The sequence below is a fragment of the Salmo salar genome, chromosome 13 (genome assembly GCF_965601325.2).
Source record: "Salmo salar chromosome 13, fSalSal1, whole genome shotgun sequence".
In the NCBI taxonomy this organism is placed as follows: Eukaryota; Metazoa; Chordata; class Actinopteri; order Salmoniformes; family Salmonidae; genus Salmo; species Salmo salar.
This window is the reverse complement of record NC_138303.1, coordinates 46,097,063-46,110,301: the sequence shown is the minus strand read 5'-3', so window position 1 is coordinate 46,110,301 and position 13,239 is coordinate 46,097,063. Positions and strand designations below refer to the sequence as shown.

General features: G+C 44.3%; 1 protein-coding gene across 2 annotated transcripts in view; it reads left to right on the top strand.

The window, feature by feature from the left end:
• Positions 1-13,239, top strand: part of dip2ba (disco-interacting protein 2 homolog Ba) — an 82,612-nt gene that overhangs the window by 27,452 nt on the left and 41,921 nt on the right. For both annotated transcript variants that reach the window (XM_014135744.3, XM_014135743.3), the window contains exon 2: positions 7,165-7,236. In XM_014135744.3, the coding sequence (XP_013991219.1) occupies positions 7,165-7,236 (72 nt within the window). The remainder of the gene's footprint in view (positions 1-7,164; positions 7,237-13,239) is intronic.

Below are 13,239 nucleotides of genomic sequence, written 5' to 3'. Positions count from 1 at the left end.
TCCCCACTGTGTTTGGGTTAGTAATAATTTGTGTAGTGGCTCTATTTTCCCCCAACATGCAATTTGTTCACTATTCTGAATGTCTAAAGAATCCATATGTTGTTCTGAGATATGAACACAGAAATACTGGACATTTTCAACTCTTATTATAGTGGTGATTTGACACAATTACAATCATGGTCTTGAATTGGACATTTTTCTGTGCTCGTACCCCTTGTCCCCCTCCAGGTCTCGGTCATGACTCAGTCTCGCTCCCCCTCCGGTCTTGGTCCTGAATCGGTCTCGTTTTCGGTGGTCTCGAACACAACACTGCTTATTACACATTTATGAAACACAGACTAGACAGCTAGTACTGTAGAAGTCTTTGACCTAAAATGCTGCTAGCGGTACGGTACGTGGTACCCCAATGCCACGCACATCAAACTGTGCATACATTTTCCAGAATCAATGTTCATTGATACTCTCGTTTTAGTAGTGTCTGCTCTGAATGCAAATAAAGTAGTTGAGACATTAAAAGGGTATGGTTATAAAAGATTGCTTCTCCTCTATTACAGTAAAATAAAGTCCCAATGTGTTTTGGTGTCCAATTCTGTTGGACCAAACCTCAAATGCAAATGGGGGGTTGAAACCGCTTGTCAGAGAGGAAGATGTGATCTCAGGGGGAGGGGCTTGGTGTTTGTAAACCAGAAGAAGTGGCGAAGCGAGAGGTTTCACTGTCTAAAATCTGTCGAAAATAAGGCCAATGTGTTTCTATGGGCTTATTTTGGACCTAAGCTTGACTCCTGCCTTCCTGCCTTTGGTACAACAGCTCCCATTGTTAGGACGGAGACGCGTCCCCTCATTATATACCGATCTCTGGTGTAAATGGGAAGGTGAACACAGCACAGAGGAGCGAAGGAGACGAGACCAAAAATACAACTTGAAAACAAGCGAACATAAATGCTCATAAAAACGAAAAAAAAGAACAAAACCTTAATTCTTGCGATGCGTGCGTTTGGAATATCGCGCAAAAACATACATTCATATGAATTCGATATATTGCCCAGCCCTAACTGGTGCTGCTGTGCTGACACACATGGATCTGGTGGCCCGCCGTGCCACTGCATCGCTAGCTAATTCAGCACTCATTCTTCTAAACACTGTAAACCCCTCCCCGCATTAACTTGCTCCAGCGGTACACACACACACACTCCGCAGAATAGCATCACACACACCACAGAATAGCGTCAAACACTCACACACACTCCGCAGAATAGCATCACACACACCACAGAATAGCGTCAAACACTCACACACACACACTCTGCAGAATAGCATCACACACACCACAGAATAGCGTCAAACACTCACACACACACACTCCGCAGAATAGCATCACACACACCACAGAATAGCGTCAAACACTCACACACACACACTCCGCAGAATAGCATCACACACACACACACACTCCGCAGAATAGCATCACACACACACACCACAGAAAAGCACTGTTCTGCATGCGCACACACACTATCAGAATAGCATCTCACACATGCACATACACAGTTTGTCCAGTGAGCCAGTTGGCCCAGTCAGTTAAGAGACTGTTTTCCCATCAGCACATTCCTTTAGGTGGTGTCCCAAATGGCACCCTATTCCCTATATAGTGCACTACTTTTAACCAGAGCCCTATGTGCCCTAGTCAAAAGTGGTGCACTATTTCAGGAATAGGGTGCCATTTGGTGCACATTCCTGTAGTCTCAATAAACTGCGAACTGCTTTTGGCAAGGGGAGACAGGGTGGGGTAACGCTCATATCCTGCTCTTAGACCTATCACACACGCACGCTCACACACGTGCACACACACACACAAACATTTCTCAAAACATGCAACAGTTTTCCCAAAAGCATTATTTCTTCCTTTCTCTAATACACAAACTGTAGCAAGTGTTGCTCACAAACTGTTGGTGTGTGCAGACTTGACCAGGTCACGGCCCACTCTGTCTGCCCAGCTCCAACTCCAGGTCTGGGTGTCTGCTGCTGTCTGTGGTGGTGCTGTGTGGCGGTGCCAGTCTGTGCCTGTTGTTGTGTCCCACCCCATCACCAATACAGGCACCCCTCTGTCTCTCTGTGCTAATGACCCAACATCAGTCACAGTTCAGAGCTCATGCTTGGAGTAGGCCAGAACTCTCTCTCACACAATGGAGCTCCAGTCCACTACTCCTCACTAACATCAATCTACCACTTACTGTGGCAGAGCGTGGGGCCAGCTCCCTCTCTGTGTGTTTGTGTGTGAAAGACGGAAAGAGTGTGTTTGTCTGTAATGTAGGCCTTTGCGTACGTGGGTGGGTGTGTGTGTGTGTCCCTGTTTGTGTGTGTCTTGTAGTTGCTGTTTCCGTGCCAGATTTTCAGGCAGCGGTAACAGTGTGTGTATCCAGGCATGAACACATTGCTGAATACTGGGAGCCCCTACAGCACTCTGACACAGAATGAAAAAGCACTCAGAACTCTCTCTCTTTCTTTCTCTCTCCTCTCACTTTGTTGGTTTCTCTACCTATCACTCTGTTACGCTCCTTCTCTCTATCACTCTTTCTATTTTTCGCACTAGGTCGCTCTTTTTGTTACTCCTTCTCACTCCTGCAGTCACTTTCACTCTCTCCCTCTCCTTCTCCAATACACTGAGTCACTCTGTTGTTTTGAATTGAACTCTTGTGGCCCCTGCCCCTTTTCTCTGATGGACGTTGCAAATAATACTGTCCCCAAAAACAACCCACAGCAGTAGTTCTCTCATGTTTAGCCCTATGTCAACAGTTGTTGTTAGAGAGAGAGAGAGAGAGAGAATATGCCGGTGCCTTCAAGATGAAACACACCACCCCAGGCCCAGCAGCTTATCAAACACCTCCATCGGTCTCTCGCTCCCTCGCGTTATTTGTTCCTTCTCACTTCCCCAACCAGTTTCTCTCATTGCACGTTTATCTACCTCTAGTCTGGGCTGCAGCACACACCACCCCTGTCCCTCGATATGTCAATAAGGCTTTGAGGTGCCACTTGTTCTCACAAGTCAGTGGGAGTTGTAGTAGGAGGTGGTGTAGGGGTATAAAGCGTGCTCGCTCGCATACTCCCTTAACCTCTATGGGCTAGGTGGGACGCTTGTGTCCCACCTACTCAACAGCCAGTTGAATCCTGTGGCGCGTTATTCAAATACCTTAGAAATGCTATTACTTCAATTTTTCAAAAATATGACTATTTTACACCATTTTAAAGATAAGACTCTCGTTAATCTAACCACACTGTCCGATTTCAAAAAGGCTTTACAACGAAAGCAAAACATTAGATTATGTCAGCAGAGTACGCAGCCAGAAATAATCAGACACCCATTTTTCAAGCTAGCATATAATGTCACATAAACCCAAACCACAGCTAAATGTAGCGCTAACCTTTGATGATCTTCATCAGATGACAACCCTAGGACATTATGTTATACAATACATGCATGTTTTGTTCAATCAAGTTCATATTTATATCAAAAAACAGCTTTTTACATTAGCATGTGACTAGCATGTGACTAGCATTCCCACCGAAACACTGCCGGTGAATTTACTAAATTACTCACGATAAACGTTCACAAAAAACAATTATTTTAAGAATTATAGATACAGAACTCCTCTGCACTCGATATGTCCGATTTTAAAATAGCTTTTCGGTGAAAGCACATTTTGCAATATTCTCAGTAGATAGCCCGGCATCACAGGGCTAGCTATTTAGACACCCAGCAAGTTTAGCACTCATCAAAGTCAGATTTACTGTAAGAAAAATGTTATTACCTTTGTTGTCTTCGTCAGAATGCACTCCCAGGACTTCTACTTCAATAACAAATGTTGGTTTGGTCCAAAATAATCCATCGTTATATCCAAACAGCGGTGTTTTGTTCGTGCGTTCAAGACACTATCCTTAAGGGTAAATAAGGGTGGCGAGCATGGCGCAATTCGTGACAAAAAAATTCTAGATATTCCATTACCGTACTTCGAAGCATGTCAACCGCTGTTTAAAATCAATTTTTATGCCATTTTTCTCATAAAAAAGCGATAATATTCCGACCGGGAATCTGCGTTTAGGTAAACAGACAAAGGAAAAGAAAGCATTCGGTCGACGCGGGCACGCGCCTAAGCCCATAGTACTCTGTGGCCACTTGCCAAAAGCGATAAAGTGTTTCAGCCAGAGCCTGCCTCGATATCGTTCAGCTTTTTCCTGGGCTCTGAGAGCCTATGGAAGCCGTAGGAAGTGTCACGTTATTGCACAGATCCTGAGTCTTCAATAAAAAGAGCCAAGATGAAACACTACTTCTCAGACAGGCCACTTCCTGCTTGAAATCTTCTCAGGTTTTGGCCTGCCATATGAGTTCTGTTATATACAGACACCATTCAAACAGTTTTAGAAACTTTAGGGTGTTTTCTATCCAAAGCCAATAATTATATGCATATTCTAGTTACTGGGCAGGAGTAGTAACCAGATTAAATCGGGTACGTTTTTTATCCGGCTGTGTCAATACTGCCCCCTAGCCCTAACAGGTTAAAAAGTCGTTCGCTTGAAAAGGGGAAGAGCGGAAATAGTGCTGGGAATACTCAACTACGGCCAAACAAGGAAGTGATGACGACACCCAAACAACGAAGAGGCGTGCTGTAGAAATAATATGGTGTACACAGAGTGACGCTTGACTGGTGAGAAAATGGAAGTTGTGGGAATTGCCTGGGATCTGCTAAATTCACTTTACCTAGCAGCACATATAAAAGGCGAGAGAAGGAGAAGATAGTCAGTGCGACCAGTCAACAGAGAAGGAACAACGGAGGGGGGCGGAGTATGCCATGCTGGTCCAACAAATGCGCCCAATTGATGAGGAGCAACGTTTTGTGTACTTCAGGATGAATCGGCCTTTACATGCTAGTCTGTATATGATGCCAGGGCTGGAATTGTAGAGGTGCAGGTACTTCTGTACCTCCTCGACCAAGCGACGCTGCAAGTTGTTGTTGTCGTTCGCCATTTTGAATCCACACTAAGTTTCGGGCAGAATCGAGAAGAAGAGCCTCGATTTACCCGTACATTTGACGAATCACAAACGAAGGGGCGTAGACTTCGGTTCACGAAGTTCGACTTTGCTCAAGAAAAAAATGACGTGTGCACGAACAGCCCGAAAACAACCCTTACCAAAGACCAAAACCGTACATAATTCATGCACCAGCTGTTCCGAGCTGTTTCGGATGGAAGCATGCGGATGCCTTAAAGGGTAACTCTCAACCCCAATTTCAGCCTTTGCCCGTTATTACGATGGATGTAGCTATGAGTATAAACGTATAATCCTCATCGCCTATATGTTTTCTTTCTTCGTAAAAGCACGTATGAAACAGTAAGCAGAAACTTTGAATTTGGTCATATGTGGAAATGTGCCTTAATGCTTTTTAAAAACAAATGTTGTGATACGTCAGTTGTCTAGTCAAGGAAGCGTCATGCAAAATATTTTGGCACACCCCACTTATCAAGACCATTGCCAAATAAGGCGCGCTGTCACTTGCTTTATAGTTAGCTTTGAGGTGGTACCACCCAGCACATCTAGAAGGGAGTGGATTTCATGCCGAACCCCTCCCTTGAGATGACTGAGAGGTTCTACATCACGATTTCAATGCTAGAGTTGAACCATTAGGGGCAAAAATAGCTAGATTTCCTTCTAAAATATCAAAATACATCACTTTTGCTACAAACTGTCAAAATGAAGACCAGAATTGACGTTTCACTATAACTAAGCCTAAAACATCGGAGTTTCTATAAAAAAAGAAAGAAATCATGACAGTTACTCTTTTAAGGGAGGTTTAGGAGGAATGGGATGCCGAGATACAGACCCCCAGGCCTCCTCTCTACTCCACTTGACTCTTATCTCTCCCTGTGACGCTATCGCTGGTCACAGATAAGGGGATGTGTGCAAGCGTGCGTGCCTGCCTGCGTGTCCGTGCGCGTGTGTTTTGGGGGAGCCTAGGGAGTGTTTGGACTTTGCTCTTTGCAGTTGCGGGGGGGCTGGGCCAAACGCTCTCCCCCTTCCCCTCTACCCCCACACCCCCCTAGAGAATGAAGAAGAGGGGAAAAGAGGAGAGGGGGGTGTGGGGGGAGTTGGGTTCCATGTGAAACTACCTCACATTGCTTCCTCTTTGCTTTTTTTGCCATGGCTACAATCCCAAATGGCACCCGAGGGCCCATAAGTAGTGCCCTATATATAGTAGGGAATAGGGTGCCATTTGAGATGCAAGCCATGTCCATGTTTACTATTCTGTGGCTCGATTTGCTTACTTTGGTATTGTTCTCTGGTGGGAGGCTATAACTGTAGCTGTAAGAATTTTTGTTAGTTCCTTGGCCTGCCCTGGGGTTTGTGTGCTCTTGTCATATTTGTCCACTAAGGATGGGAAAACGATAATCTTATCTAATCCTTTTTACTCAATATTATTATTCATTATTCACTGTGTGTTTATTCCTCATGTCACTATTTTTATATTTGTTCTTTTTTTTTAAACTCTGCATTGTTGGATAAGGACCCAGAAGTAAGAGTTTCACTGTTAGTCTACACCTGTTGTTTTACGACGCATGTGACAAATGAACATTAGTTTCTGTTTGCAGTGAGCCACAGGACATGTGACACTGTACCCGAAGCTGACAGAATCTCCCCTGGAAGGTTTTTTTGAAGTGTGTTAGGATGCCTGAGAGTGGTTGAGCAGTTAAGGTTGCTGCCCTCGGCACCTAGGCAATCCCCTGTCTACATGGGATCAAATCCCGGTCCCAACACACTTCTCTGTCCTCTATCGGTCTCCCTCCTTATTTCATGTTTCTCCCTGTTAATAAAACTGGAAAGATACAGGGGGGTGGGGTGATGACCGGCATGTGCATGTCTGTAATCAGAGACTTTAGAGTTAGTGTTCTCTCAATCTTGATGCCCTATATCTTAATTGATTGTAATATTGTTTTTATCAATCAATCAAGGCCTAATACTCAAACCCCAGACAGTCAGAGCCTGTGTGTGTGTGTGTGTGTGTGTGTGTGTGTGTGTGTGGGGGGGGGGGGGATTGATTGAGTGATTGATTGATGGTAGTGTGTGGTGACTGACTGGTGACTAACGTGGCTGTGTCCTGTTCTCTTCTCTGCTAGGTGACATCACACAGAAGGGCTATGAGAAGAAACGAGCCAAGCTGCTGGCCCCTTTCCTCCCTCAGATCACCAGTAAGTACAGGCCTTTCTCTTCTCTCCTTCCTCTTCTCTTTTCATATTCCTCAGTAAGACACATCTCCCTCTCTTACCTTTTTCTTTCTGTCCCTTTTGTCGTTGTCCTTTTATATATTCTTCATACTACATCTCCTCTCTCGTCTTTTCAGTCCCTTCTCCTCCTCATCCCGCTCTACCATTGTCTTCCTCCTCATTGCTCTCTTCTTTTCTGACCTCTTGATATTTGTCATCCACGCGCAGATGACATAGCAGCAGAGAGAACAAGACATGACTATCTGTTTTCAGCCTAACCCCAGACTCAAACAAATGCCTTTTCAATCCAACTGACAGCCATGACCAAACTCATCATCTAAGTCCGTTTTGTGCCAACAAGTAATTTTTATGGGGAAAGAATGCACAGATAAACCAAAACTGTTCCACAAATAGTGGGTTACTGAACTGACTTCCCTATGATTGTTTTTCCACTATATCTGTTTTTGACCTCCCTCTGTCTGTGTGTTCCTATGGCGATGGGAGAGTTTATGGCTCTCTGCTGCACTCTAGTGGTGGATGACGGAACAGCTGCACTGCTGCTCAAACGAAGTACAATGGTGGATGCTTAGTGAGATCCTTCAGACGACCCTGCCCTAAACCCTTACTCTAAACATAAGCCGGTACCTAACCTTAACCGTTTTAAATTTCAAACGAGGACATGGTTAATATAAATCTAGCTGTTTTTTCTATACATTGGCAGGACAGAACGGCAGCATCTCATAAACCCAAGGGGGGGGGGGGATATGTGTCTCTTTGTTAACAGCGGGTAATCTCTAATATTAAAAGTAAGAGGTTCTGCTCGCCTGAGTTACAATGCCTCATGATAAACTGTAGACCATACTATTTACAAGAGATCTATATTTTTCATAGCTACTTACCACCACAAACTGATGCTGGCACTAAGAGCGCACTCAACGAGCTGTGTAGGGCCATAGGTAAACAACAAAATGCTCACCCAGAAGCGAAGCACCTAGTGGCCAGTGATTTAATGCAGAAAAAATGAAATCCATCTTACCTAATTTCTACCAGCATGTCACCTGTGCAACTACAAGGGAAAAAACGATATCACCTTTACTGCACACACAGAGATACATACAAATCTCTCCCTCGCACTCCATTTCGCAAATCTGACATTAACTCTATCCTCCTGATTCCTGCTTACAAGCAAAAACTCAAACCGGAAGTACCAGTGACACTCAATACGGAAGTGGTCCGATGAAGCGGATACTAAGTGACAGGATTGTTTCACTAGCACAGACTGGAATATGTTCCAGGATTCATTCGATGGCACTGAGGAGTTTACCACGTCAGTCACCGGCTTCATAATTAAGAGAATATACTTAAATTCCCATCCGATGATAACCCCACCCACTTTGCCAAAGCACAGCCCCACACCACTAGAGGGATATCTTCAACCACCAACTTACCATCCTGAGACAAGGCCGAGTATAGCCCACAAAGATCTCCGGCACAACCCAAGGGGGGGGCGCCAACCCAGACAGGAAGGCCACGTCAGTGACTCAACCCACTCAAGTGACGCACCCCTCCTAGGGACGGCATGGAAGAGCACCAGTAAGCCAGTGACTCGGCCCCTGTAATAGGGTTAGAGGCAGAGAATCCCAGTGGAGAGAGGGGAACCGGCCAGGCAGAGACAGCAAGGGCGGTTCGTTGCTCCAGAGCCTTTCCATTCACCTTCACACTCCTGGGCCAGACTACACTCAATCATAGGACCCACTGAAGAGATGAGTCTTCAATAAAGACTTAAAGGTTGAGACCGAGTCTGCGTCTCTCACATGGGTAGGCAGACCATTCCATAAAAATTGAGCTCTATAGGAGAAAGCTCTGCCAAATTCTAGGGACAATTAGGAGGCCTGCGTCTTGTGACCGTAGCGTACGTGTAGGTATGTACGGCAGGACCAAATCGGAAGATGGGTAGGAGCAAGCCCATGTAGTGCTTTGTAGGTTAGCAGTAAAACCTTGAAATCAGCCCTAGCCTTAACAGGAAGCCAGTGTAGGGAGGCTAGCACTGGAGTAATATGATCACATTTTGGGGTTCTAGTCAGGATTCTAGCAGCCGTATTTAGCACTAACTGAAGTTTATTTTGTGCTTTATCCGAGTAGCCGGAAAGTAGAGCGTTGCAGTAGTCTAACCTAGAAGTAACAAAAGCATGGATTAATTTTTCCTGCATCAATTTTAGACAGAACATTTCTGATCTTTGCAATGTTACGCAGATGGAAAAAAGTTGTCCTTGAAACAATCTTGATATGTTCGTCAAAAGAGAGATCAGGGTCCAGAGTAACGCCGAGGTCCTTCACAGTTTTATTTGAAACGACTGTACAACCATCAAGATTAATTGTCAGATTCAACAGAAGATCTCTTTGTTTCTTGGGACCTAGAACAAGCATCTCTGTTTTGTCCGAGTTTAAAAGTAGAACGTTTGCAGCCATCCACTTCCTTATGTGGTGATCGACGGTATCAAAAGCAGCACTAAGGTCTAGGAGCACGAGGACCGATGCAGAGCCTCGGTCTGACACCATTTAAAGGTCATTTACCACCTTCACAAGTGCAGTCTCAGTGCTATGATGGGGTCTAAAACTAGACTGAAGCATTTCCTATACATTGTTTGTCTTCAGGAAGGCAGTGAGTTGCTGCGCAACAGCTTTTTCTAACATTTTTGAGAGGAATGGGAGATTCGATATAGGCCTATAGTTTTTTATATTTTCTGGGTCAAGGTTTGGCTTTTTCAAGAGGGGCTTTATTACTGACACTTTTAGTGAGTTTGGTACACATCCGGTGGATAGAGAGCTGTTTATTATGTTCAACATAGGATGGCCAAGCACAGGAAGCAGCTCTTTCAGTAGTTTAGTTGGAATAGGGTCCAGTATGCAGCTTGAAGATTTAGTGGCCATGATTATTTTCATCATTATGTCAAGAGATATAGTACTAAAACACTTGAGTGTCTCCCTTGATCCTAGGTCCTGGCAGAGTTGTGCAGACTCAGGACAACTGAGCTTTGGAGGAATACGCAGATTTAAAGAGGGGTCCATAATTTGCTTTCAAATGATCATGATCTTTTCCTCAAAGAAGTTAATGAATTTGATACTGCTGAAGTGAAAGCCATCCTCTCTTGGGGAATGCTGCTTTTTAGTTAGCTTTGCGACAGTATCAAAAATACATTTAGGATTATTCTTATTTTCCTCAATTAGGTTGGGAAAATAGGATGATCGAGCAGCAGTGATTTTTGTCCTCTGACGTCCTTGGGTAGGCAGAGGGAGTCGAGGAATCTTTGGGTTGTTTGAGAATTTATAGCACGACTTTTGATGCTCCTTGGTTGGGGTCTGAGCAGATTATTTGTTGCGATTGCAAACGTAATAAAATGGTGGTCCGATAGTCCAGGATTATGAGGAAAAACATTAAAATCCACAACATTTATTCCACGGGACAAAACTAGGTCCAGAGTATGACTGTGGCAGTGAGTAGGTCCGGAGACATGTTGGACAAAACCCACTGAGTCGATGATGGCTCCGAAAGCCTTTTGGAGTGGGTCTGTGGACTTTTCCATGTGAATATTAAAGTCACCAAAAATGTGAATATTATCTGCTATGACTACAAGGTCCGATAGGAATTCAGGGAACTCAGTGAAGAACGCTGTATATGGCCCAGGAGGCCTGTAAACAGTAGCTATAAAAAGTGATTGAGTAGCTGCATAGATTTCATGACTAGAAGCTCAAAAGACGAAAACGTCGTTTTTTTGTTTTTGTTTCCACAAATTTCTTGTTAACAAACTATAGTTTTGGCAAGTCGGTTAGGACATCTACTTTGTGCATGACACAAGTAATTTTTCCAACAATTGTTTAGACAGATTATTTCACTTATAATTCGCTGTATCACAATTCCAGTGAGTCAGAAGTCTACATATACTAAGTTGACTGTGCCTTTAAACAGCTTAGAAAATTCCAGAAAATTATGTCATGGCTGTAGAAGCTTCTGATAGGCTAGTTGACATAATTTGAGTCAATTGGAAGTGTACCTGTGGATGTATTTCAAGGCCTACCTTCAAACTCAGTGCCTCTTTGCTTGACATCATGGAAAAATCTAAATCAGCCAAGACCTCAGAAAAACAATTGTAGACCTCCACAAGTCTGGTTCGTCCTTGGGAGCAATTTACAAACGCCTGAAGGTACCATGTTCATCTGTACAAACAATAGTACGCAAGTATAAACACTATGGGACCACGCAGCTGTCATACCGCTCAGGAAGGAGACACGTTCTGTCTCCTAGAGATGAACGTACTTTGGTGTGAAAGTGCAAATCAATCCCAGAACAGCAACAAAGGACCTTGTGAAGATGCTGGAGGAAACAGGTACAAAAGTATCTATATCCACAGTAAAACAAGTCCTATATCGACATAACCTGAAAGACCGCTCAGCAAGGAGAAGGCACTGCTCCAAAACCGCCAATAAAAAAAACAGACTACAGTTTGCAACTGCACATGGGGACAAAGATCATACTTTTTGGAGAAATATCCTCTGGTCTGATGAAACAAAAATAGAACTGTTTGACCAAAATGACCATTGTTATGTCTGGAGGAAAAATGGGGGAGGCTTGCAAGCCAAAGAACACCATCCCAACCGTGAAGCACGGGGGTGGCAGTATCATGTTGTGGGGGTGCTTTGCTGCAAGAGGGACTGGTGCACTTCACAAAATAGATGGCATCATGAGACAGGAAAATTATGTGGCTATATTGAAGCAACATCTCAAGACATCAGTCAGGAAGTTAAAGCTTGGTTGCAAATGGGTCTTCCAAATGGACAAGGACCACAAGCATACTTCCAAAATTGTGGCAAAATGGCTTAAGGACAACAAACTCAAGGTATTGGAGTGGCCATCACAAAGCCCTGACCTCAATCCCATAGAACATTTGAGGGCAGAACTGAAAAAGTGTGTGCGAGCAGTTACACCAGCTCTGTCAGGAGTAATGGGCCAAAATTCATCCAACTTATTGTGGGAAGCTTGTGGAAGGCTACCCAAAACGTTTGACCCAAGTTAAACAATTTAAAGGCAATGCTACCAAATACTAATTGAGTGTATGTAAACTTCTGACCCACTGGGAATGTGATGAAAGAAATAAAAACTAAAATATATAATTCTCTACTATTATTCTGACATTTCGCATTCTTAAAATAAAGTGGTGATCCTAACTGACCTAAGACAGGGAATTATTACTTGGATTAAATGTCAGGAGTTGTGAAAAACTGAGTTTAAATGTATTTAGCCAAGGTGTATGTAAACTTCCAACTTCAACTGTACATATCCCAACAAGAAGCCATGGATTACAGACATCTGCACTGAGCTAAAGGCTAGAGCTGCCGCTTTCAAGGAGCGGGAGACTAACCCGGACGCTTATACTACACTGTCTCTGACACTCATTGGATGTGGCAGGGCTTGCAAACTATCACGGATTACAACGGGAAACCCAGCAACGAGCTGCCCAATGATACGAGCCTACCAGACGAGCTAAGCTCCACACTGCCCTTTCCCACTTGGACAAAAGGAACACCTATGTGAGAATCCTGTTCATTGACTACAGCCCCACGTTCAACACCATCGTGCCCTTGAAGCGCATCATTAAACTAAGGTCCCTGGAACTGAACACCTCCACCTGCAACTGGATCCTGGACTTCCTGACGTGACACCCCCAGGTGGTGAGGATAGGCAACAACACATCCGCCACACTGACCCTCAACACAGGGGCCCCTCAGGGGTGCATGCTTAATCGCCTTTTGTACTCCTTGGTCATACTGGCCGAGCACGACTCCAACACCATTATTAAGTTTACAGACGGCGGAATGCCTGATCACCGACGACGATGAGACAGCCTATACGGAGGAGATCAGAGACCTGGCAGTGTGGTGACAGAACAACAACCTCTCCCTCAACATCAGTAAGACAAAGGAGCTGATCGT